Source organism: Geotrypetes seraphini, chromosome 1 (assembly GCF_902459505.1).
Source record: "Geotrypetes seraphini chromosome 1, aGeoSer1.1, whole genome shotgun sequence".
Classification (NCBI taxonomy): Eukaryota; Metazoa; Chordata; class Amphibia; order Gymnophiona; family Dermophiidae; genus Geotrypetes; species Geotrypetes seraphini.
Window position 1 is genome coordinate 27,172,278 of NC_047084.1, and position 24,704 is coordinate 27,196,981.

At 46.5% G+C, this 24,704-nt stretch overlaps 1 protein-coding gene across 2 annotated transcripts; it reads left to right on the forward strand.

The window, feature by feature from the left end:
• The first annotated feature begins 81 nt into the window (after window positions 1-81).
• On the forward strand, window positions 82-24,704 carry NSA2 (NSA2 ribosome biogenesis factor). Of its 2 annotated transcripts, none has more exons than XM_033929291.1 (6): window positions 82-214; window positions 2,244-2,431; window positions 9,792-9,942; window positions 17,127-17,306; window positions 19,824-20,016; window positions 24,390-24,704. In XM_033929291.1, exons 1-6 carry the CDS (start codon window positions 212-214, stop codon window positions 24,455-24,457), a joined length of 783 nt encoding a protein of 260 aa, XP_033785182.1. In that variant the 5' UTR covers window positions 82-211; the 3' UTR covers window positions 24,458-24,704. The 2 variants fall into 2 exon arrangements, with proteins under 2 accessions (XP_033785182.1, XP_033785183.1); XM_033929292.1 differs by lacking the exon at window positions 82-214 and adding an exon at window positions 381-400.

The window sequence follows — 24,704 nt, forward strand, 5'->3', positions numbered from 1 at the left end:
TCTGTTCTAAAGAGGTTTTGCCGCAGCATTTTCACTTGAATAGGAACCTAAAAACTACGCTTTTAGGGTGCAGTGGGGCGAGTGGCGCTTTAGCCCGGAAGTGTTTCCATGTTGGTCTTCCTTTTCCTCTCCCCTTCGCTGGTCGTGGCTGCGCCTGGTGTGCAGTGAGAAGCGGTGTTTGTGTGGGTGCCCTCGAGAAACAGCTGGCACCATGGTAAGAAACGGGTGGAGAGTAGACCTGGCGGTCGCAGCCGCTCACAATTGGGTGCTGGCACTTAGAGGCCCCCGAAGCATTCCCGTATAATAATAATGTCACTAGAAGTGTGACTGCGATTGGACACCGTTCGACGATTTTTTAAAAAAAGAATGAGATAATGAGGATCTAAGAGAGTAAGCCTAGGTAAATTGTTCAGTTTATACATTCACAAATTTAAGCCAAGAGAAAGGATGACGATTGTATTGTAACTGAAAATGTTTTTATGTATCCTGTCTTGAACTATTGTGAATGGTTTTACTGTTAACAGCTTAGGGATAGGCAGTCTAGAAGTTTTAGAAATAAAAAATAAAATAAATAGTTCTAGAATGCTATCGTACGTACGCAGCGCTGTACAGAGTCACGAAGGATGCAGTCCCTGCTCGAAAGAGTTTAAAATCTAAACAGGCAAGACAGACTTAGGGTGGGGAATACAGTTAGGGATGGTTAATCTACTGGCTAGGATGGTGGGCAGTAGAGCCTTCAATATAAGCTGAAGGCTAAATCAAAAAGATGGGTTTTCAGTCTAATTTTAAACAAAGTAAGGAAAGTGGAGTGACAGACGAACTCGGGTAGTTTATTCTAAGTTACTGCACTAGATTATCGCCTCCCCCTCAGAAAAATTCTACATAAGTAAAGAAATCCACAAAACTACTTGTAAGGAACATGGAAGATAAGAGGGCTCAATATGAATGTATTTCATAGAGAAGAGTAATATTTGTAAGGTTGTGGACACATGCTCGCAAAGGCAATTCTGGATTATGTTGTTATCACCAAGACATGATGCAATGCTGAACTCTCCCAGTATTAAAGCACAGCGTTTTGGCGTCTCTCGGAGCCAGGTGCACCAAAAGACACTAACACACTGCTTTTTAACCAGTGTGGTTTACTTCTTTGTCCCCTGAAGAAGGCATTCCAGACATCTGAAACTGGGACCTAGTCAGGACCTTAGCTTTGTTATCCAGCCAAGTAAACATACTGGAACTTTTTATACTAATAAATATTCTGATGGATTGTTTTATGACATCTCGCTTGCTTTTTCTTTGTTTGGCTGACAATTAATGAGACAAGTTTTCATCTTTTCTTTGTTCACTTAGACACAGACAGGATGCTGGGCTCAATGGATTTTTTTCTTATGTTAGATGAGATACATCCTAAGGGAACTTAACCATAATCGCTAGCTCTGTGGATACATGAGCATCCCCAGTACTGTATTGAAGAAACTTAACTTTGCACCACCCAATTGTTTTGATTAAAAGCTCTTATAAATTTGACTGACAAGTTTGTGTAATTGCTTTTTAGACAAGAGTCCAGCCGAAAAGAGTCTGGTAGAAATTGTCTCCCTTGATAAAAGCATGAGTACAGAGATGCTAGATTACTCCAGTCAGTCTGGCCCCTATGGTGGGTAAATTAAGGGCATCAACACAAAAGGAAAATATAGTGATGGACTGTATAATCCTATGGATTCAAGTTACAAGACATCTTAGTCTTATCAGAGAAATTATGGCAAATGAGCTACAGTGGAGAATCCAGAGTGGCTGCCGTATTTAGGTAGGAGTGGAAAGTGAATGTTGAAGAAATGCAGGACCAGCTCTCTGAGCTAGCTTCAGGAGGCATTCCAGACCTGCCTCATCATCTGTTGAGTGGAAAAGTGGCCTAGTGGCTAGAGCTGAAGCCTCAGCACCTTGAGGTTCCAGGTTGAAGCCCAGCACTGCTTCTTTTAACCTTGGGAAGTCATTTAGCATGCCAGTGCTCCAGGTACATTAAATTATGAGCCCACCAGGACAGATAAGGAGAAATACTTGAGTACCTGAATGTAAACTACTCGGGCTATAAGCAGTATAAATGCTAAAATAAATAAATACTATTCCAAACAAATTGTGTGGCTTGCATGCCAATCTGCAAAGTTTTGTGTAATTTTTGTGAGTTTATTGATTAAATATACAGTAGATTCGTTTTTTAATCTCTTCTTTATCTTACATGTTTACAGCCACAGAATGATTACATTGAATTACATCGTAAGCGTTATGGGTATCGCTTGGACTATCATGAGAAGAAGAGGAAGAAAGAAGGCCGAGAGGCCCATGAACGCTCTAAGAAGGCCAAAAAAATGATTGGATTGAAGGCTAAGCTATATCACAAACAGCGCCATGCTGAGAAAATACAGATGAAGAAAACGTGAGTGTTGGATTTTGTTTTCATTCTTTTTATATTCTCATTTTACCCCAATTTTCTTTCAGCATTAGCAGAGATAGAAACATTCATGTTGTGCAAATGATGGTTTGAACTACCATATACACTCAAATATAAGTCGAGACCCCCTTTTCCTCCCAAAAAGGAGGAAAAATGGTTGACTTGAATATGTCGGGCGGCTTAATATTCAAGTGCCCTGCCTGTCAGGCTCTGCACTCAGTTCCCTTTCTGCCAGGCATTGCACCGAGCCCCACTTTCTTTCCTCCCTCCCCTGTCAGACTCTGCACCCTTCCTTCCCTCCCTCGTCAGATTATGCACCCTCCCTCCCAGGCTCTGCACCCTTTCTTCCCCCCCCCCCTGCCCTTTGCTCATACCTCTACTGCGGATCCCCAGTGGAGGTGCAGAGGGCAGGAGTGAACTTTCCAAGTTCCTGCCCTGCTGCTAACTGGCTGCCGCGAGTTTCTTCGGCCGCTGAGAAGCACGAACAGGCGCGCGATTGGGCACTGCTGCTCGGTGCTGAGCAGCTTCCCTATTGGATGAGTTTGTGAGTTTAGGGGCAGAAGGTAAATGTGGGGGGATGCTAGACCTATGAAGCTGAGGTTTGGGGTAGTTATGGGGGATTTTTAATATATTAATGGGTAGTTTAGGGGTGATGTGACTGTTTTTTAAATAATCAAACTTTTATTCCACCCATCTCAAACTTGGAGCAGATTAGGTTTGGAGTGTTTTTCTGTATTAATGATATACTGATGATGTGTGTTGTGTGTTAAAGTTATCAAAGGTAGTGTGTATAATGTAGATTTCGGAAAGGAAACACTGCAAGAGAATTTCCCTTTAAATACTGAGAGCCGGATGCTCTAAAATTGCCGTTAAAATCCAGTGGGTCACTGTGGTACTGGTAAATTGTCCGATTTCCAAACAGTGATCAATGTTGAAACAATTTTGTTTGCAAATGGGTTTTGCAGTGATCTGCCATAATCCCATCCAGTCGGTTGTTGAAGAAAGTGACTGAAGCATGCGCAGAGCCAGCAGGGGAAGCCCTGAAGCAGATTCCTGCCACCCAGCTGTTTGGGGCAGGAAGAGTAGGGTTGTGCCTATTAAAAAAAAAAAAAAAAAGTCATACCGGGGACCCCCCTCCCCTAACAATGCCCCCCTTCCCTACTCCATGAACTTAAAAAAAATCTGCATGAGAGATGCCCACTCCCTCCTTCCTTGGCCACCTGACCCTCCCCCCCCCCTTTTAAGATTGGCAGGAAAGATGCTCATTCCCTTCTGCCTCAGCCACCCTGACCCCTTCCCCCCTTAAGGATAGGCACTCCTTCCTGCCTCGGCTCCCGCCTACCTTATTTAGACAACCAGCAGAATGGATGCCTGCTCTCTTCTGCCGGCATGCACCTGGAAGGGACCTAAGGCCCTGATTGGCCCAGGCGCCTAAGGCCCCTCCAGGGGCGTTGGTTTGCCTCCCAAAGGAAGTGGTCAGTCAACAGATTAGAACTTCGAGCCATTTGACTGGCATTGTAGGGATGCAGAAGAGTCTGGATGGACAAGCGGTTTGTCTTCTCAGACAATGCTATAGCAGTGGTGTAAATTGTCAGTGAGGCATCAAGAGAGCTCAGCTGAATTTGGAAGCTTGCTTATGTTCAGGGGGGCGGAGTTTCATCTCAATGGTGCATGTTGCGGGAGTGGAAAATGTCCAAGCCGATTTCCTCAACAGACAGACATTGGATCCAGGCAAGTGAACACTGTCTGCAGCAGCCTTCCGGGCTATTGTTTGCCACTGGGGTTGCCAAGCGTTCAATTTGATGATGACAGCAAGAAACAAGAAGGCAGACAGATTCTTCAGTTGAAGATACAAACCCAGAAGTACGAGTCTATGTTCTGGTCCAGCCATGACCGAAGGGCAAGTTTTTGTATGTGTTTCCTCCATGGCCTGTGCTAGGCCGGATTCTCCACAGGATTGTAAGCCATCAGGGAGCAGTCATTCTCGTGGCTCCATGCAGACCGTGGTGTCTTAGACAGGTGAAAGTCTCAGACTATGAGTACAGCCAGACCTCCCTTCTCAGGGACAGTGGTGATAGATTATCCAGATCACTTTGCTCTTAAGGCATGGTTCTTGAGCGGGCGGCATTAACACACAAGAAACAGAGTATGACTGCAGAAAAGGGATGATGGCCCAACAAGTCTGCCCACTCAAGAACCCTCCCTCCCTCGAGATTCCATCTATTAAGCATTCCTCTTGAGCGACCCCACCGGTCTGTCCCATCGTCCCTTGAAGTCTAGCATGTTACTGGCCTCGACTACCTGACGTGGAAGACTATTCCATCGATCAATTACCCTTTCGGTGAAGAAGTATTTCCTGGTGTCCCCATGAAACCTCCCCCCCCCCCCCCCCCCCGCCTGAGTTTTAGAGGATGCCCTCTTGTCACCGTGGGACCCGTAGGAAAAAAGATTTCATCCTCCACCTCAATGCGGCCTGTGATGTATTTGAATGTTTTGTATCATGTCCCCCCTTTCTCTGCGTCCTTCGAGAGAATATAAGCGTAGTCTGCTCAGACGTTCTTCATAAGGGAGATCTTTAAGTCCTGAGACCATCCTAGTGGCCATTCGCTGAATTGACTCCATCCTCTTCACGTCCTTTATGTAATGTAGCCTCCAAAACTGAACACAGTACTCCAGGTGAGGTCTCGCCATGGATCTGTATAACGGCAGTATGACTTCAGGCTTTTGGCTGATAAAGCTCCTTCTGATGCAACCTAGCATTTGTCTTGCCTTTATTGAAGCTTTCTCCACCTGATTGGCCGCTTTCATATCTTCCCGGATGATTACTCCCAAGTCCCGTTCTGCTACAGTTCTTGTTAGGTTTTCATCATTCAGGGTGTATGTTCTGCATGGATTTCCGCTACCAAGGTGCATCACCTTACATTTTTTGGCATTAAAATTCAGTTGCCAAGTACTGGACCATTGTTCCAGCAAAAGCAGGCCTGCTTCATAGTGTCGGGCATGGTTGCACTATCTGGTTCTGCTGCGTTGCCCAAAACGTTGCATAGTTTAGCGTCATCGGCAAATAATGTAATTTTGCCACAAAGTCCCTAAGGCAGATCCCTTACGAAGATATTAAATAGTATCGGGCCCAAAACTGAGTCCTGCGGCACTCTACTGGTCACTTCCGATGTTTTTGAGGGAATACCGTTTGCCATCACCCTTTGAAGTCTGCCGCTAAGCCAGTCTTCTACCCATGCAGTCAGTGTATCTCCTAGGCCCATTGCATTCATCTTGTTTAATAACCTACGGTGTGGGACACTATCAAAGGCCTTGCTGAAGTCCAAATACACGATGTCCAGGGACTCTCCCACATCCAGATTTTTTGTTACCCAGTCAAAGAAGCTTATCGGATTGGATTGACAAGATCTTCCCTTCGTAAAGCCATGCTAGTGTGGATCCCTTAATTTTTCGTCATCTAGAATTGCGTCCCATCTGTTTATCAATGTTTCCATGAGTTTACACACTATTGATGCGAGACTCACCGGTCTGTAATTTTCAGCCTCTGCCCTGCATCCCTTTTTGTGGAGCGGAATAACTTTGGCAGTTTTCCAGTCCAAGGGGACTTTTCCCTTGCATAGGGAAAGATTGAAAAGCTCAGCTAACGGTTCTGCCAGGACATCTCTCAATTCCTGAAGTACTCTGGGGTGTAGATTATCCGGGCCCATAGCTTTGTTTACTTTTAGCTTGGATAGCTCGTGGTAGACATTGCTCACGGTAAATTCAAGGTCCCGGATACTTGAAGATAGTCATTGCTACTCTGCTTAGATCCAAAAAGCCTATGACAATCTCTGCTTATGCTAAGGCATGGGAGACTTTCCAGCACTGGTGCATTAAGGTAAAGGTAGGAGTCTTTCTCAGCTTCAATCTTCAGCTTCAAGCCTTCCTCTAGGCTGGCCTGGACAAGTGGCTTTCAGTGCTGTCCCTCGGAGCCCAAGTGGCAGGACTCTCTTGTTTCAGGGCTTGAGATTAAAAGGTTTTGTTGGCATCTCATCCGGACATAGCCAAATTCCTAAAGGGGGCATTGCATCGCAGGCCCCTGGTAAAACACCCGTTGCCTTCATGGAACCTTAACATGATTTTGCAAAGTGTCAGCCAGGCTCCATATGAAGGAAGCATCTTAATGGATCTGATGCTACAGGCTCATTCAGAGAGCCCAGAGTTTCTTTGCTTTTTTGCCGAAGGTTGTTTTGGCTTTCCATGTCAATCAAGAAAGATTGTTGGCGTTCCAGTCTATAGGTTCTAAGAAGAAGGACCAGATTCTGAAAAAGTTGGATGTGGAAAGAGTACTTCTACTATATCTTGGGGAGTGTGTGACACAGTGGTTAAAGCTGCAGCCTCGGCACCCTGAGGTTGTGGGTTCAAACCCATGTTGTGAGTTCAAACCCATGCTGCTCCTTGTGATCCTAGGCAAGTCACCCATTGCTCCAGGTACATTACATAGATTGTGAGCCTGCCAGGACAGACAGGAAAAAATGCTTGAGTACTTGATAAATTCATGTAAATCATTCTGAGCTCCCCTGGGAGAATGGTATAGAAAATTGAATGAATGAATAAATAAATTTTTAGGTCACCAATGAGTTCAGGCTATCTGACCATCTTTTTGTGCTCACTAGTCAAGCTAGATGCAGTGCTCCGGCCTCCAAGGCCACAATCTCCAGATGGATCCAAAGGGCTATTTAGTCAGCTTATATTGCCTGTGGAAAACAATCACCAGACTCCGTAAAGGTGCATCCAGCTAGAAATGTGGCTTCTTTATGGGCGAAAGTTCGGGTGATCTTCCCTGAGGAGGTTTGTAGAACAGTGACTTGGTCCACTCTACAAACATTTTCCAAGTTTTACAGAGTTGGTATAGCGGCTAGCGAGGAATCCACCTTTGGGTCCTCAGTGTTACAAGTCAGTGCAGTGGACCTACCCTAGATTCTATTGCACTAGAAAAAAAGAAGGTTCTTATCTCGCTAATATATTTTTTCAGTAGATAGGTCTGTCATTCTGGAGCCCCGCCCTGTCGGTTATCTCCTGCGCCTGCCTACTGTCTCAATCAGAAAGTTCGAGTCCAAAACTGAAATTTTGGATGTCACTCCCTAAGGTCTATTGCTGTAACTCGGGGTATTATTTGAGCTCCATAAAGGTTTCTGTTTGGCTTGTTTGTTTCGCTGTTTTGATTGTTCAATGGCAATGTTTACATGTTTGTGTTTTCAGAGCTGAACAGACTTGTAGTTCAGTGAGTTTCTATTTGTGGCTATCGCCTGCTTTGGTACAAACTGAAGGGGGGACAGCAGAACCCTTTAGTGAAGGAGGAGGGATTCAAGAGCTGTAGGGGATTCCTTCTGCACGGTTCGCAAGCACTGGGATATTACCCGTCCATCCAGAATGACACACCTATCTACTAGAAAAGATATTAGCAAGGTAAGAACCTAATCTCTTTAAAAACATGGTACTCAATTGGAAAAGTTTAAATACAGTGGTGCCTCGCATAACGGACGCCTCGCACAGCGAACGCTGCGCACAACGAACTTTATGTCTTGATTCGTACAACGAACTTCGTTTCACACAACGAAGTCGCCCGAGCTGCATCCTTCCGCGCAGGCACTGCGCTTAACTGCCCTCTCTCCGCCTGGCTCCCTCTTGCCCCCCCGACTCCCCGACACGATCGGGGCAAGAGGGAGCCCAAGCCCTCTTGCCCCCCCGACTCCCCGACACGATCGGGCCAGGAGGGAGCCCAAGTCCTCCTGGCCACGGCGACCCCCTAACCCCACCCTGCACTACATTACGGGCAGGAGGGATCCCAGGCCCTCCTGCCCTCGACGCAAACCCCCCCTCCCCCCAACGACCGCCCCCCCCCCAAGAACCTCCGACCGCCCCCCAGCCGACCCGTGACCCCCCTGGCCGACCCCCACGACACCCCCAACCCCCTTCCCCGTACCTTTCTGTAGTTGGCCGGACAGACAGGAGCCAAACCCGCCTGTCCGGCAGGCAGCCAACGACGGAATGAGGCCGGATTGGCCCATCCGTCCCAAAGCTCCGCCTACTGGTGGGGCCTAAGGCGCCTGGGCCAATCAGAATAGGCCCGGGAGCCTTAGGTCCCTCCTGGGGGCGGGGCCTGAGGCACATGGGCCCAACCCGACCATGTGCCTCAGGCCCTGCCCCCAGGAGGGACCTAAGGCTCCCGGGCCTATTCTGATTGGCCCAGGCGCCTTAGGCCCCACCAGTAGGCGGAGCTTTGGGACGGATGGGCCAATCCGGCCTCATTCCGTCGTTGGCTGCCTGCCGGACAGGCGGGTTTGGCTCCCGTCTGTCCGGCCAACTACAGAAAGGTACGGGGAAGGGGGTTGGGGGTGTCGTGGGGGTCGGCCAGGGGGGTCGCGGGCCGGCTGGGGGGGCGGTCGGAGGGTCTTGGGGGGGGGCGGTCGGTGGGGGGGGGGGGGGTTTGCGTCGAGGGCAGGAGGGCCTGGGATCCCTCCTGCCCGTAATGTAGTGCAGGGTGGGGTTAGGGGGTCGCCGTGGCCAGGAGGACTTGGGCTCCCTCCTGGCCCGATCGTGTCGGGGAGTTGGGGAATCGGCGGGGCAAGAGGGCTTGGGCTCCCTCTTGCCCCGATCGTGTCGGGGAGTCGGGGGGGGGCAAGAGGGCTTGGGCTCCCTCTTGCCCCGATCGTGTCGGGGAGTCGGGGGGGGCAAGAGGGCTTGAGCTCCCTCTTGCCCCGATCGTGTCGGGGGTGCCAGGGACCACACGGAGTCACCCACCGTACCACCCGATTCGGGTAAGCGCAGGTATCGGTGGGTGGCTTATTTGCGGGGGGGGGTGCCTTATTTTACATTTTTTTCTAAAAAGGGGGGGCTGTCTTATTTGATGGCCCTGCCTTATCATCGGGGAAACACGGTAGAAAAAAAAAAAAATGAACAGTTAAGTCCCAGTTTTTGCCGCTGAGACTCTGCCCTCTCTCACTGTAAAATTAGACTCTACTTAGTCTGTCTTTAAATTTAAAAAATGTGTGTTGTTTTAAAAAACAATTATGTTTTTAGATGTATCTAAATAAAAATAATAACCAAAAATTTATCTTTTTTTATGTCATCTTAGCATATTTTATGCTGCAGAACGAATTATTTTTTTTTACATGTATTCTTATGGGAAAACGCGTTTCACATAACGAACGTTTCGCATAACAAACTTGCTCCTGGAACCAATTAAGTTCGTTGTGTGAGGCACCACTGTATATGGGAAAGTGTGAGTACTTTGTGTGTTTAAGTGCTTTGAAAATGAGCTCCACTATATCATATTTGCCAACTAATTTATACTTTGTTTTAGTATCAAGATGCATGAAAAGAGAAACGCCAAACAAAAGAATGATGAGAAGACCCCACAAGGCGCAGTGCCAGCATACCTACTAGACCGAGAAGGGCAATCCCGAGCTAAAGTTCTCTCCAACATGATTAAACAGAAACGGAAGGAGAAAGCTGTAAGTAACATGAAAGAAATGCACCAAGACCAAATTGTTGCACAGCTTCGGTCTTATCTGCCTCACAGGTAGGGATTCTTTAGTGCTGGCACAACATCTAGGCCATTTAGTTTTCTACCCTAGAGCAGCATAACAGCCCCATGGCTCTGACCACTACTGAGGTTGAAAGAGAGAAGCTCCACCCCCATCCCTCTTTTCTCAAATTAGGGGTGAAGGCCAGGTCACCGTTGGGAACAAAAATCTTTCTAGATGCTCACTTCCACTGAAGTTATACTGCTTTAAGGTTGAGGAATAAATGAAAGTGATGGGGAAGGTATAGGTGGAAGAAAAAAAGTAGAGATGCTGTAAAGATTGAGGAGATCAGAGGGATAGGATTGAGGGAGACTGAGAAACATTTAAGCACAACAATCTTAACCCAACATCCAACACTCTATAAAGCCTTAGTACTCTCTAATTTTTTTTTCTAATTACCAAACATTTTCTAAAACCCATAATTATCCCTTAAAATTTTATCTCATCGTTTATTCTATTACTTCAAAGTTGAACTGTAATTCTTGTTTTTAGTTTGGATGTAATCCGCCTTGAACCGCAAGGTAATGGCGGAATAGAAATCACTAATGTAATGTAATGGGAGAGATTGAAATAATTGGATGCAGGAATAAAAAGTGGAGGCAGTAGACGGAAAAGAGAAGATGAGATGAAGGAACAATTAGAAGGGAAGATGTTAAGGATTTAGGGGGGAGACAAAGATGCAAAAATGGAAGCAGACTTGACTGGTTAAGAGTGTTAGAAATATGTGTTAGTAATGCAACACCTTGGATTATGAAACAGTTGAATTCAAAGAGAGGGTCTGTGTAACAGTCATTGAAGATGTAAATATTTTGATAACAAAATCATGTTGGGTCAAATCCACCAAGATAGATTTATTTTCTTACATACATTGCAGTATAATGCTATCTGCTAATAAACTCTAAAATGGTCACTTTCAAGGAGCATACTTTTTTATTTTAAGAAAGATAATCAGAATTGAAGTGATAGTTTGTAATATTTAATTCCTGTATTGAAGGAGGAAGTGAGGTCACTAGGGGCTGAAGCTCCATCAGGGCCAATGTGGAATTAGCTTATACAGCTGTGTTGTAGCTACTTTTGTTCGACCCCACGTTACCCCGGAGGGAGTGTGCGATGGCCATAGCTACCAGACGAAAATTGGAGCCGCTTAAGTGTGCTGGTAGCAAACTGGGAGCTGGTACTGATAAAATGCTGGGATCCCCGAGCGGGTTTAAGATGGCGCTGGGGCTGGCGGCGGAGTGCAGCACAGGGCCGCGGTCTGGTGAGTGCGGCCCAGATGAACAGGGCGGCTTTGCTGAACTGTTACCCAGCTTACAGGAGGAAATCCGGTCCATCCGCTCCGATATTAAACAAGCTGTGGTGGATATTAAATCTGAATTGCAGGAGGTATCCCGTAGACAAGGTGAATTGGAGACGCGGATGGACGTGGTGGCGGAAGATCTTATTGATACGCAGGGCGAGGTTTTGGCTCATCAGAAAGATAGAGTGGATATTTGGGAAAAATTTGAGGATCTTGAGAACCGCACGCGACGCTGTAATTTGCGGCTGCGAGGAGTACCGGAGGAGGAGAATTTTAAAGATGTGCGGCATGTGGTGCAAGAAATCTGTGAAGACCTATTGAGGCTGGTACAGAGGAAACCTGCGGGCGGCCCTGGCGTGCATATTGAGTGAGTTCACCGAGCCCTTGGTCGAGTCCAGGGGAACCTCCCTAGGGATATTGTACTTTGTCTTAGTTCCTTTGCGGTGAAGGAGACAATTTTACAATCAGCTACACACACTACGGATTATAAGTAGAATGGGCTGCCGGTTACTGTTTTTCAGGATCTGGTGGCCATTACCCTGCAGAAATGGCGAGATTTTCAGGGAGTCACACGATATCTACAACAGGCTATAAATATTGTTGGAAATTTCCTTTTGCTCTGTTGATGACCATTGGGACTGAGCACAGGAGGGTGCGGACCCCGACGGAGGCGTGGAGTGTGCTAAGGAATTGTTGGGGGATGCTGTACCAGCAGACATGAGCGGTGAGGCAGGACGGCGAGATGGCAGAGTCCGTCCATCTAAATGGCAGAGAGTGTGCCCACAACGCCAGCGATGAGGGGTCCCGGCTGAGTCTGCAGTTGGCTGCCCGACCTGATGCGGCAGTGGAAGATTTGCACTGGACTCATTTTCCTGTCTGTTTCCCTTGATTGGACTGAGTTCTTCAGTTGTTTGGAGTTGGGTGGGAGATGTCTGAGTGGTGGTAGACTGGTTGTGGGGTAGTGTGTCTGTGGAGTACGGAGGTGGGTGGGGGGCTCTTTTGTATGGGGGATGTGGGCTATTGGGGAGTGGGGGTGTTGCGGGTTTGTGGGGATGTATGAGTGGGTCGTATGAGAGGGGGGCATGTTGCGGCCTTGCTACTAGTGGGCCTTCCTTAACCTGATAACTCCAGTCATACATGGGGCTGGAGATGGCAGGGGGAGGAGATTGGGGGGGGGAGTTGGGATGAGGTATGGGTTGTGGGGGGGATTGTTGATGTCGGTTCCTTTTCTCCTGTAGGGGTGTTTGGGTATTTGGGGGAGAATGCAGTTGGAGGCTGGGCTGACTGCGTTGCGGTGTTGGGTGGTAGGTGGCTGTGGGCTGATGGTTAAGGTGGTTACTTGGAATGTGGGGGGTATAAATTCACCGATTTAAACGGTCTAAAATTTTGCAACATTTACAGCGGCATCGGGTTGATGTGGCCCTATTGCAGGAAACTCACTTGGATGGGAAGGAACATTGTAAACTTAAACGCTGGTGGGTGGGAGATTATGTAGTGGCAGATGGGGTAGGAAAGAAGAGAGGGGTCACTATTTTGTTTCGAAAAGGAGTTGTGACTGGTTTTACATTGCTGGAACAGGATGTCGGCAGGAGGTATGTGATCTGTAGGGGGATGGTATTCCGGCAGCAGTTGCTTTTTTGTTATATATACACTCCAAATGTCTATGATCCCCTCTTTCATAAAACTGTGGTGACGGCATTGTCCAAATATCAGGGAGCCCCCATGGTTGTAGGAGGAGATTTTAATGCTGTCTGGGACCCTGATATGGACTGTTTGCCGAACCGGGATCTGGGAGGTATTCTGGTTCCCAGGGACTACAGAATTTGGGCCAGTTGTTGGATTTGGTGGACGTATGGAGGGTGATGAGAGGGATTATACCCACTTATCTCGGGCACATAACACACAGTCCCGTATTGACTACCTCTTGATGTCGAGCTCGCTTTTTGAGTTGGTGGGTGCGGCAGAACTTGGGGCAGTGGTGATTTCCGATCATGCTATGGCCTGGCTTACTTTAGAGGGAGGCCCCCTGAGTGATCGTAGCCTGCGCTGGGTGTTCCCGCTTTCCTTTTATAATGATATTAAATTTCAGGAGATGTTGAGAGACAGTTGGAAGACTTATGCTCTTACTAATGCAGCTCATCAGAATCACCCGGTGCTTTTTTGGGAAGCTGCTAAGGCAGTTTTGCGGGGGGCCATCATTAGTTATACCAGTTATGCCCGAACAACGCAAAATCATGAAATCCTACTTCTGGATAAGGCATTACGGCAGGCTCGTCGACACTATGGTTGGACCCAGTTGACAGGATCGGGCTCAGTATTTGGAGCTTCAGGTGGCTCTCAATGAGCTGCTGCATAAACGGGTGCGCAAATCTATGGCTTATTATAAGTACCAGTTGTATCGGCATGGCCAGAAGGGGGGTAAACTGATGGCTCGCCTGATTTCCTCGGAGTGGGGCCCACGGAAGGTGATGACTTTGAAGCATAATAGTGGATGTCGGGTCACCATGGATAGGGGTATCTGTGAGATTTTTCGGGATTACTATCGTGCACTGTACGCCCCTCCAGCTGAGCATGGGTTGTGTGGGCGCATATATCTGTAGAATGTTACTCATCCCCGGCTGAGTTCGCTGGAGCGGACGCAGCTGGAAGCCTTGGTGATTCCGGAAGAGGTATATGCAGCGATTGTGCAGAGTCCTTTGTTGAAGACCCAAGGGGAGGATGGGCTTCGCAATGAATTTTATAAGATTTTAGGTGAAGGAATAGTGCAACCTCTGGCTCAAGCATTTAATGTGATGATCTAGGCAGAGGCTATGCCTGAGCGGTTGAATCTTGCGCGGATTTTGGTGCTCCCGAAGCCTGATAGGGTCCTGACGGTGCCAGAGGCGTATCGCCCGTACTGTCACGGCTTTTGCATGAAGCGCAGGTAGAGTTTGTCCAGGGTAGATCGATCACCGAGAATATGCATAAACTCTTGCTATCCCTGGAGTTGCGGGCATTGTTGATTAGTTTTGACACTGAAAAGGCATTTGACCAGGTGCGGTGGGATTTTATGTTTGACGTGTTGATGGCGTATGATATTGGGGGCAATTTTCTTTCGGCGGTGCGGGCTTTGTATGCTTTGCCTCAAGCTCGCATTTTGGTCAACGGGGTGGAATCTGACCTTTCTGATATATCCTGTGGGACACGACAGGGTTGCCCTTTGTCCCCGTTGCTTTTCGCTTTGACATTGGATCCTCTTGTTAGAGATGTTTATGCGATGCCAGAGATAAAGGGATTTCAGGTAGGGGACCAGCAGTTTAAATTGGCGGCACACGCAGATGACTTGTTGGTGCATATTGTGGACCCCAAGTGTCTTTGTCTGCGCTATTGGAGTTGCTGCGTGAGATGGGGATTATGCTGGTGTGCGGCTCAACGTGACTAAGTCTGAGGTGTTGGCTTCTTCTGCGGATGTTCGGGAGGAGTGGGGGGCACACTTCCTTGCGGTAGGCACAGGGTTCGTTCCGCTATCTTGGGGTCCAAATTGCTATGGATGTCCATGCCTTTTATCGTTTGAATGTGGCTAAGTTGTTGCTGGAAACGAAACATTGGTTGGATGGTTGGCAATTGCTTCCCTTATCCTTGATGGAGCAGTGTCAGCTGGTTCGGATGATGGTATTGCCCCGGTGGCTCTATTTATTTCAAACCCTTCCTTTGCACTTGCTGCAGAAAGATCATCGTAAGATCCAGGGCATGTTTTCTAAATTTGTATGGGCGGCAAAGAAGCCTAAAATGCCCTTGCAGGGTTTACAGGGGGGATGGAGACAGGGGGGCTTGGGCCTGCCTAATTTACAACGATATAATTATGCTTGTTTGTTGCGTCACTTAGGGGATTGGTTGTTGGGGTCAAATAAGTTCACCCCTGTGTCTGTGGAGCGAGCATATTATGCTCCAGCACACCTTTTTTCCTTGGTGCATCTTCCCCGAGCGATGTTACCAGCTCAGTTTCGTCGGAGTTTGCTGGTGCGTGGAAGTGGTTAGTCCGTAATTTGCAGGCAGCGTGAAAGTGGTTAGTCCGTAATTTGGATGGGGACCCGTGTATTACAGATCAGATACCGCTTCGTGGGCACTCACCCTTCCCACCAGGGTCTGACAATGTAGCTTTTTTCAATTGGGAACGAGAGGGGGTTTGGCAGTTGGAGCATGTTATGACACCGGAGGGAAATTTGGTGGAATTTGCGGCCTTACAGCGCCGTGTTGGGGCAAAATGGGGTAATTTATTTGCCTATACTCAACTTAAACATTACTGGGCTACTTTAGATCAGGGGCAGTTGGGAACCAGAATTGGTTCCCACCTGTGGGCATTTTTTGGTTTCAATACTGAGGAGGTCTTGTCGATGCTTTATAAGGGTTTGGGGACTGTGGAAGCGTGTAAAGATATGAGTTTATATCGTAGAGGATGGGAAAAAGACTTGCAGATACCTTTACAGGAGTGGGATATTGTTGCGCAAATAGGGGGAGTTCCTGCCCTGACCCATCAGATGGTTTTTAGGGCTTATCTTACGCCTCAGCAGTATTATTATTGCGGGGGTGCTGAGTCTAAGTTGTGTACTAAATGTGGGTCGAGGGAAGGGAACTTTGGACATATGTTTTGGTGGTGCCCAGTTATACAATTCTATTGGCGGGAGGTTTTACATTTTATGCGAACTGGGCTGGGTTTAGCATTGGAGGGCACACCGGACCAGCTGGTGTTGGACTTAGCTGGGGCTTATGAGACGATGGGTGGGGTGCATAAATTGTTATGCCGGAAGCTAGCCTTGGTGGCTCGGAAGGGTATTTTGAAATTTTGGATTTCTTCTGAGCCTCCAGGGTTTTGGCTTTGGAGGGGTGACGTGCATCAGTTGGCTTGTTGGAAAGCCAGAGATGCGAAGGGTTCCAGGAAAGGAAGTCAGCGTTATTTGCGGCTCTGGGATCCCTATCTTCAGATTCTCCATCCCAAAGGGTGCAGTCTGCTCTTGAATGAGTTGTGATGTCTGTTGCTCCTTGGGTGGTATGTGGGTGGTTTTATTTTTTTTTATTTTTCAGAAGCGGCTGTTGGAGGGGGGAACCAGGAGGGGATGGGGTGGTTTTTTGTTTTTTACTTTGGGCTATGGGGAGGGGAGGGCCCGTGTAGTTTGTGGAGCCCGGGGATTCTCAGAGTCCAGATTCCCGGGTCATTTATTGTATTATTTTTCTCAAGTACTTTAGCAAGAATGTGAGCCTTTGGGACAGTCAGGGAACTCTAAGTACTTTCTCTTCATCTTAATTAATCTTACTTATTGCATTTCTTCTGTTTCTACTGTAAACCGCTTAGAACCTCACGGTACAGCGGTATATAAGAAATAAAATTATTATTATTATTATTTTCTAGTAGTTGGATGTGAATGTCATGTGGGCCCTTCCTTTCTTTTAGTAGCTTTGTTGATGGGGGGAGGGGAAGAGGGGTTGGGGTTATGGGAGGTTTGTTCTTGTTTGTTTTCTGCTATTGTCATCTTTTGTATGGCACTTAATCAATAAAAATTGTTTTGACACTAATTCTTGTATTGGAGTAGGTAGGGTAACATTCTGTAAAAACTCATATTCTGCTTGGGCCTTCTCCTAATTGGCTTGGAAGGATTTACCAAAACTTTTGATCTAGGTTTCTCAAGGAATAACAAGAATTTTCAGTATGAAGATCTTTGAGGCAACTAGAGCACTTTTGGGATTGTAGTAAAACTTACATCTGCTTCCTCTTTTTCAGGTGCCAAGTACTTGGTTCTACAACCTAATTTGCTGTTTACTGAAATTATTTTTTTCCTAGGGTAAATGGGAAGTTCCTTTGCCAAAAGTCCGTGCACAAGGTGAAACTGAAGTTTTAAAAGTTATACGAACAGGGAAGAGAAAAAAGAAAGCTTGGAAGAGAATGGTCACCAAAGTTTGCTTTGTAGGGGAAGGTTTTACTCGTAAGCCTCCCAAATATGAAAGATTCATTAGACCTATGGTAAGCAATCTTTTCTGCCTCCGGCTTATTTTAACAAACTTGCACTTGTTCAAACTAAAGAGCTGTACATTGGGGTCCTGTGGGAATGGATGATGGTCCTTGGGGGCTCCCGCAGGAGTGTACATGGCTAGCCTGCCTATCTCCAGCGCCATTTTAACGTATTGCCAGCAGCAGATCCTCCTGGGGTTTTGTTGGTCCTTGCTCTGAATATTTATATTTATAAAATGACAATTGTACAGAATATTGTTTCTTTTTATACTTTAATAAAATACATTCAATATAAAATCATAACTGAGGCTTGTGCAGATGGGATCAGATGGTTTGTGGGGACCGAGCTTGCGGAGAAGGGGTGAAAATGTGTTTTTTTATTTCGGTCTTAGTAGTTTGCCGGTCTACAAAATAATTTTTTTATTTCTGTTGGTCCAAGGCTGTAAAAAGGTTGAAGAACACTGCTTTAGATCATTTATTGATCTATTGTCCACTTATTTTGGCCTTTTGGAAATCAATATGAGATCAAATAAATTGTTTATTGGAAAATCATGTGGCATTATCCTATGATACTGTGCTATTTGGTATATCAATGAGAGCTAAAAGACAAATATCAGCTAAGACTAATAGGCTTTTATTAATAACTAGTCTTATAGCCCGTTACATTAACGGGTGCTAGAATATATGTGTGTGTCTGTCTTTATTTCTTTCTCTCTCTCTCCTTAGCCGCTTTCTTTCTGTCTTTCTTTTTCCTTGGCTGTCCATCACCACCCCTTGCCTGCTCCCCCTGTCCATTCTCCCTTCCTTTTACCTCCCCTGTGTCCACCACCACCCCTTCACTGCTCTCCTTATGCAGCAGCAGCCCTTCTCCCTTTGTTTTACCCCCCTGTCCAGCAGCACCTCTTTCCTTCTCCCCCTGTCCAACATTAGGCCTCCGTTCCTTTTTCTTCACCCCCCCTGTCCATCAGCACCTCTTTCCTTCTCCCCCTGTCCAGCAGTAGGCGTCCCTTCCTTTTTCTCCCCCCCTTCCTCCTTCTTATCCCTATGATACACTTACCTTGCTCTGCCCCTGATCAGAGGTCCCGACAGCCGCCCAGTTGCACCCATTGGAAAAGTTCCCTCTGCCGCATCCCGCACCCCTCCTGACGCGACTCCCGCTGTCTTTCTTTCTGTCTGTCTCTGTCCCTGGCCCCCTTTGTCTGTCTGTCTTTCTGTGTATCTCCCTGCCCTGTGTCTTTCTTCTTTTCTTTCTGTCTCCCTTCCTCTCTCTGTCTGTCTGTCCGAAACAGCATTCCCTCCCCCTCCATTTCCCTCCCCCCACACCAGTTCCCTGTGCACCTGCCCCTGTGCCTTTCTTCTTTTCTTTCTGTCTCCCTTCCTCCCTCTGTCTGTCCAAAGCAGCATTCCCTCCCCCTCCATTTCCCACCCCCCACACCAGTTCCCTGTGCAGCAGCATTAGCGTTTCCTCTACCCCCCTTTCCCTTCCCATGGGCCCGACTACACATGGCGATTCAAGCAGCGTGTGCAGCAGTCTTCACATGCTGCTTCGGGTCCTTCTACTGCCCTGATTTACTCTGGCATGTCCCTGATGACATCATCAGAGACGCAGCAGAGCAAATCAGAGCAGTAGAAGGCCCCGAAGCAGCGTGTGAAGACTGCTGCACATGCTGCTTGAATCGCCGGGTAGGTAGTCGGGCCCGCGGGAAGGGAAGGGGTGGGCGGCAAAGGACTCGGGTCAGTTTAAGAGCCGGGGCGGAAAGTTGCTGGGCTCCTCGGTGGGGGCGCTTAGCGGCCGCGATCCCTCTCCTCCGAGACACCCGCCCGCACGCTGGAGGAATGGAGATCAGCGGCTGGCTGCAGTCGGCTTGTGGAGGCATCGGGGGTTGGTGACGTAAGCATGCATGCGCACTCCTACCTAAGGTGCCCTACATCTCACGGAAAACGGACGCACACAGGTGAGAGTGCGCATGCGCGGCTTAGCATTTTATTATATTAGATGACAGGAGTTGCCATACAACAAATTACGAGCAATTGGAAGAATTGGAAAAGGCTTAACTATAGTTTTTGGTGGAGTTCATTGTGTCATATATATAAAATGGAAAGAACATTAGCCATTCAGAAAGGAAATTTAAAAAAATTTCAAGAGACTTGGGAGCCATTAGCAAAATATTGTAACGTCTAATATTGTTTTCCCTTATAAATATGCACATCTGGGAGGGGGAAGGTTGGGGATCTGATAGGATAATAAATTTGGATATATTAGAATGAGGGTTAATATATACATTTTATATGTTGAACATTGTGGTTGTTTAGGAGGGGGGAATTAATTCTGAAATAGATATTAATAAGAGTATTAAGTGTGGCACTGAAGAAACTGTTGTATTTTATTGTTACACTTATTGTAAGTTTTGAAAATAATAAAGACTTGGGGGGAAAAAAGAAAGTTGAATATGATTATAGTGAAATATGGAAGCCTATTCCAAAGCAAAAAAAACCTCTCTTTAATCAATTTTATTATTTCTATAATAGGGCTTGCGTTTCAAGAAAGCTCATGTAACTCATCCAGAACTCAAAGCCACCTTCTGTCTACCTATCCTTGGAGTCAAGAAGAACCCTTCTTCTCCTTTGTATACAACCTTGGGTGTAATCACCAAAGGCACGGTGATTGAGGTGAATGTAAGTGAGCTCGGCCTTGTGACACAAGGAGGCAAAGTTATCTGGGGTAAGTGTGCCTGAACAGGAACATCTCCATCCTCCCATAGTAAGATAGCACTTAGCCTTATCAAAGGAAGAGGGCGTAAGAAGTTTGCATTTTTGAATGTTTCTTAGCATTATCATCTTTATTTATGAATTTTTAAAGCTGTTTTACTAAATGCTATTGAACCATGATCAAACACACAAAAATCTGTTAGTGATCTTAGCAGAAAATACAGTCAGCTATACTTAAACCTTCAAATATGAACCTAATGACAAATACTTAGTATGAGTTGATCCAGTTCAAAGAATACAAAGGCATTAGATGAATACTTGATTTCTGTGGATAATTTAAGAAAAAAGTAGCACCTGGGGTCTTGGAGTAAGAAATTCTCAATGCAGAAACAGGGTACATGCTTACTATCTGACCCCAAAAAATTATCTCTCAGAAAAATAGGAAAAGACCTGACCCATCCACCCATTCATGCCATGTTTCATAAGAGGCTTTACTGACTCCACATTAGAGAATGACACAGGGAAAAAATTTGTCCCCGTGAGCTTGGTCCCCGTCACATCCCCACAAGCTCGGTCCCTGCAGATCTTCTGATCCCATCCACACAAACCATCTCCCTTCTGTGTTCCTAGTTTCCCCATTTCTAATATCTCTCCTCTGTATCTGTGTACTACCCCCTTGTATTTCCCCTTTATGTCTCTGTCCTTATGCCCCCCATGCACATAATTTCCCCCATGTATCTCCCCTTTATGTCTCTGTCCCTATGCCCCCATGCACATAATTTTCCCCTTTTGTCTGTCCCTATGCCCCATGCACATAATCCCCCATCTATCTCCCCTTTATGTCTGTCCCTATGCCCCCATGCACATAATTTTCCCCATGTATCTCCCTTTTGTCTGTCCCTATGCCCCATGCACATAATCCCCCCATCTATCTCCCCTTTATGTCTCTGTCCCTATGCCCCCAAGCACATTTTTCCCCATGTCTCCCCTTATATCTTTGTCCCTAGGCCCCTACGTACATAATTTCCCCTCTGTTTCTGTTACCTCCCTATGTCCAGATTTCTCCTCTCTTCCTCTTCCATACCAATGTGTCTCTCTCCTCTCCAACTCCATCTTGCTTCTTTCCCTCCCCTCCCTGCTTCCAGCATCTGGCTCACTTACTTGTCATCCCCTTTCTCTTTCCTGCTGTGGGTTCAATATCTGTCTCCCTCTTCAGCATCTCTTTCCCTCCCTCTTTCCTACTGTGAGGGAACACGCGCAGTCACAGATCGCGCAGTCAAGTAGCCCCCTCCCACCCGATCGCCGTGTCCCACCATCTCCCTCCCTCCCTTCCCCTCACCTTATGTGGCAAATTTAATTTTTCTTCTCCCAGCAGCACGCTTTTAACAAGTCACCCGCGGCTACTTCAGTTGAATTTTCTCCTCAAGCAAGTTCCTGTTTCTGGTTGCATCAGAAGAGAAGATTCAACTGAAGCAGCCGCGGGCGATTTGTTAAAAGCATGCTACTGGGAGAAGAAAAATTAAATTCGGCACATAAAGTGAGGGAGGGAGATGGTGGGATGCGGCGATTGGGCGGAAGGAGGCTGCTGGACATGTGCTCCCTTCACTGCAGAGACAAGACCACTGCTACACGGGGCGGTGAATGGCCTTGTCCCTGTCCCCACGACAACCACTTTTTTTTTCGCTCCCCATTTCTAGGGGTTACTCGCAGCTAGCCAAGGGTAACAGCTACCATGTCATTCTTTACTCCACACTTTTCCACCCAAACTTTCTTTCCATATACTACATGACCTCAATACTCACAGCCTAACTATTGGCCAGACTGAAGGGTAGAAAGATACTTGCTTGGTATAGGAACTCCTGTGCATGTGCTGAATAAGGCAAAGGTTTCTCTTCAGCTCAAGGAGAGCTCCAGTACATAGGATCAGTCTGAAGACATCACCATACAGTGTGACTGCATTCCCCTGTTGTCTGTCAAGTGGAGTAATAGCCTAATGCTTAGAGTAGTGGCCTAAGAACCATGGGAGCCCAGTTCAAATTCCACTGCATCTTCTTGCAATTTGGGGCAAGTCACTTAACTCACGATTGCCCCAGGTATAAACTCATATTGCGAAGACTCCAGAGACAGAAAAATACCCACCATACCTGAATGTACATTGCTTTGATAGCTTCTAGGTTTGCAGGCAGCATCTAGTAAATATAAATAAAGCCCCCAATATAGGGAAAGCATCTTCAAGTTAGGTTTGAATGTCATTAGGTCTTCTACTTCTGGATATGGATTTTGTTTGATTTCTTGCCATGCCATGCTCAAGATGAGTTACATATTGTTACAATAGTTATTTCCAGTGCAATAGGTGAAACATTCTAGACTAGCGGTCTCAAACTCGTGGGCCACATTTGGTCCCCTCCAGGTGCTATTTTGCGGCTTGCAGTCTTGTACGTGATCTCACACTCTAAGCACAAAGAGAGTCTCCCGCGCCAGCTGACTTGCAACTTCCTGCTGCCGCTGCATATGCTAGGACTCCTGCCTATGCGATGGCAGCTGGAAGTTGCAAGTCAGCTAACGCCAGCGCGATCTCACACACTGGGCAGGAAGAGAGGCTCCGGCGTCAGCTGACTTGCAACTTCACTTGTTGCCGTCACGTAGGCAGGAGTTCCAGCATACATGGTGGCAGTAGGAAGTTGCAAGTCAGCTGGTGCCGGTGTCTCTCTTCCTGCCCAGTGTGCGAGATCATGTACAGACCGCGGCTGCAAAATACAGGTATTGCTGGACAGGGGAGGAAGGAAGGGAAAAGGGGTACTGCTGGACAAGGGGAGCAGGGAAGGGATACTGCTGGATTGGGGGGAGAAGGGGTACTGCTGGACAAGGGTAGGTAAAAGGAAAGGAAAAGAGGTGCTGCTGGATCTGGTAGAAAGGGAAGGAAAGGTGCTACACACTGGAGGGGAGGGGAGGGTAAGATGGTGCATGGGAAGAGAGCATGTTGGGTTGGGGGTGGGAAGGAGGGATGCCACTGAGGGAAGAGGCAAGGACAAAGAGAGAAAACATGCAGGAGGCAGAAAGTGTTGGACTTGTGGAGAGGGCGATATGGATGGGGAGAGCAGAAAGGAGGGAAGGAGAAATGTTACACTGGGGAAGGGGGAGAGGGTAGAGAGTGAAAAGTTGGACTCGTGGTTGAGAGAAGGAGGACCAGAGGAGAAGCATGCAGGAGGAAGAGAGAAAAATATGTTGGACTGGTGGAAAGGAGGGAGAAATGTTGGACTGGGAGGGGGGCCAGAAAGGAGGAAGGAAACACCCTGAGGTTGTGGGTTCAAACCCACGCTGCTCCTTGTGACTCTGGGCAATTCACTTAATCCCCCCATTACCCCAGGTACATTAGATAGATTGTGAGCCTGCTGGGACATATAGTGAAAAATGCTTGAGTACCTGAATAAATTAATGTAAACCGTTCTGAGCTCCCTTGGGAGAACGGTATAGAAAATTGAATAAATAAATAATAAAAATAAAGATGGACTGCAGGGGGCAGAAAGGAAGAAGGAAAGAGAAATGTTACAGTGTGGGGGGGGGAGAGAGAAATATCAGACCATGGAAATAGAAAGACATGGAAAAGTAGATTTTGAGAAGCAGAAAAATTGAATGTTAAGTTAATGCCAAAGATAGATGCAAGGCAGAAAGTGAAGACGGAAAGAAAAAAGTCAATGGACAAGAAGGCCATGGAAACAGTTAAAAGCACAGAAAAAGTAACCAGACAACAAAAGTAGGGAAAATTATTTTATTTTCAATATAGTGATTGAAATGTGTCAGTTCTGAGAAAGGAAAGATTAACTGTGAGGGCTGCAGAAAAAATAGGGGACTTGGAGGGCCGCAGAAAAAATAGTTAATGGCTTATTAAAGAAATGACAATTTTGCATGAGGTAAAGCTCTTTATAGTTTATAAATCTTTAACTGTTAAAGGAAAGATTTATAAACTATAAAGAGTTTTACCTCATGCAAAATTGTCATTTCTTTAATAAGACATTAACTATTTTTTTCTGCGGCCCTCTAAGTACCTACAAATCCAAAATATGGCCCTGTAAAGGGTTTGAGTTTGAGACCACTGTTCTACACAGTAGGATTATTTCCCCATACTTGCATGCTGCAGAAGGAATCCACTCCGTATTTTTCACTCTACCTCCAATGTACTTAAATGACTTGAGTCGGTGGGGTTTGAACCCTGCCTTTCTTGATTCTTAGACCACTCTTCTAACCATTAGGCTACTACCTTCATAACTATGCTTAAGGATCATTACCTTGTAGTCAGAGATGCCAGCTATGGATTAAAATCTCTTTTTTTCTAGCAATTTGTCAAATCTTGTGAAAATAACTTTTGTTTATCATTTTTCCTTTCAGGTAAATATGCTCAAGTAACAAACAATCCAGAAAATGATGGCTGCATTAATGCAGTTTTGCTGGTTTGACTTTTACCTCCTCTTCAACCAAGCACTGCCTGCTGCACAAAGACTTTCAGTTTTAGTTCAGTGGAAATGTATGTGCTCTTAGGGCAGTATGACAAGCAAAAGACATTGCCTCAAACCAAGGTGGTCAAGTGGAGTATAGTTTCAGAGCAAATTAATTTAAAAACTTTTTTTTTTTTACTGTCAGAAATGTATAAAATCTTTTTTGTCATACAGGACACTGACAAAATAAAAAAGATTTTCTATTCTA

Bases quoted from the DNA above. Each gene is read 5' to 3' on its own strand.
- NSA2 (XM_033929291.1), top strand. The intron at 17,307-19,823 runs GTAAGCAATCTT...TTTCTATAATAG, and splicing joins AAAGATTCATTAGACCTATG to GGCTTGCGTTTCAAGAAAGC. The intron at 20,017-24,389 runs GTAAGTGTGCCT...TTTTCCTTTCAG, and splicing joins AGGAGGCAAAGTTATCTGGG to GTAAATATGCTCAAGTAACA.